The sequence below is a fragment of the Heteronotia binoei genome, chromosome 10 (genome assembly GCF_032191835.1).
Source record: "Heteronotia binoei isolate CCM8104 ecotype False Entrance Well chromosome 10, APGP_CSIRO_Hbin_v1, whole genome shotgun sequence".
In the NCBI taxonomy this organism is placed as follows: domain Eukaryota; kingdom Metazoa; phylum Chordata; class Lepidosauria; order Squamata; family Gekkonidae; genus Heteronotia; species Heteronotia binoei.
In genome coordinates, this window is record NC_083232.1 from 104,628,679 (window position 1) to 104,629,517 (window position 839).

Sequence of the window (839 nt, forward strand, 5' to 3'; positions counted from 1 at the left end):
CTCTCTGAGCCCCCACCGGCAGAGGTGAGGGGTGTGAGGCCCAGGGACAGGGCTTTTTCAGTGGTGGCACCCCACCTGTTGAATGTCTCCCCCACCTGGCACCTACTTAGCTCTCTTTTAAGCTCCTCAACAAAAATATCTTTTTACCAGGTTTTTAACTGAGAGGTTCCATCTTTTACAATGATTGATTGATTGTGTGGGGTGTCCTGTTTTATGATGATCATTTTTGGCTGCTAAACAAATAGTGCCGTTTTTATGTCCTGGCTGGTCATTTTGTTGTGACTGTGATGTTCTCCTGTTGTACTTTGTGAGCTACCTTGGGCGGCAGCAAAGAAATCAATGGCAGCCCCACTTCCTGTGAGTGAGGCTCCTTCCCTTGTGTCCCCCTCTGCAGGCCATGCGTGTCCAGTCGGAGATGGAGCTGCGCCTGTTCCAGCAGAATGAATTTATGTATTACAAAATGAGAGAAGCTGCTTTGCAGAACCAAACCATCCAGGTCCTGCCTGAGCCCCAGCAGGAGGTCCCCCCGGGCCTCTTCCAGAAGAAGCAGTAAGTGCTGCCAGGCCCTTCCAATTACTTGGAGGTCTCGCCCAGAAGCAGCTGCCAACCTCTGGATTGCCAACCACAATAAAGCGGTCCTCACAAGCGCCGGTGTCTTTGCTGCCTCCTGGGGCGGGCGGGCGGGGCGGGGAGGGGAGGGGGAGGCCCGAGTGCCCTTCTGCTGACTGACCCCTCTGCCAGCCAGTCCTGTCCATTCCTGGCCCCGCCTCCTGCGACCTCTGCTCGGCCCCTTTCGGCTGGGGGGCGGGGCCACCGGAGCCCGGCCCCGGAAACGCCCC

The 839-nt window shown here is 56.9% G+C and overlaps 1 protein-coding gene across 2 annotated transcripts in view; it reads left to right on the forward strand.

Moving 5' to 3' along the window:
- Positions 1-553, forward strand: part of SMYD1 (SET and MYND domain containing 1) — a 38,787-nt gene extending 38,234 nt beyond the window's left edge. For both annotated transcript variants that reach the window (XM_060247861.1, XM_060247862.1), the window contains one exon: positions 395-553. In XM_060247861.1, coding sequence (XP_060103844.1) covers positions 395-553 — 159 coding nt within the window. The remainder of the gene's footprint in view (positions 1-394) is intronic.
- Positions 554-839: the final 286 nt, after the last annotated feature.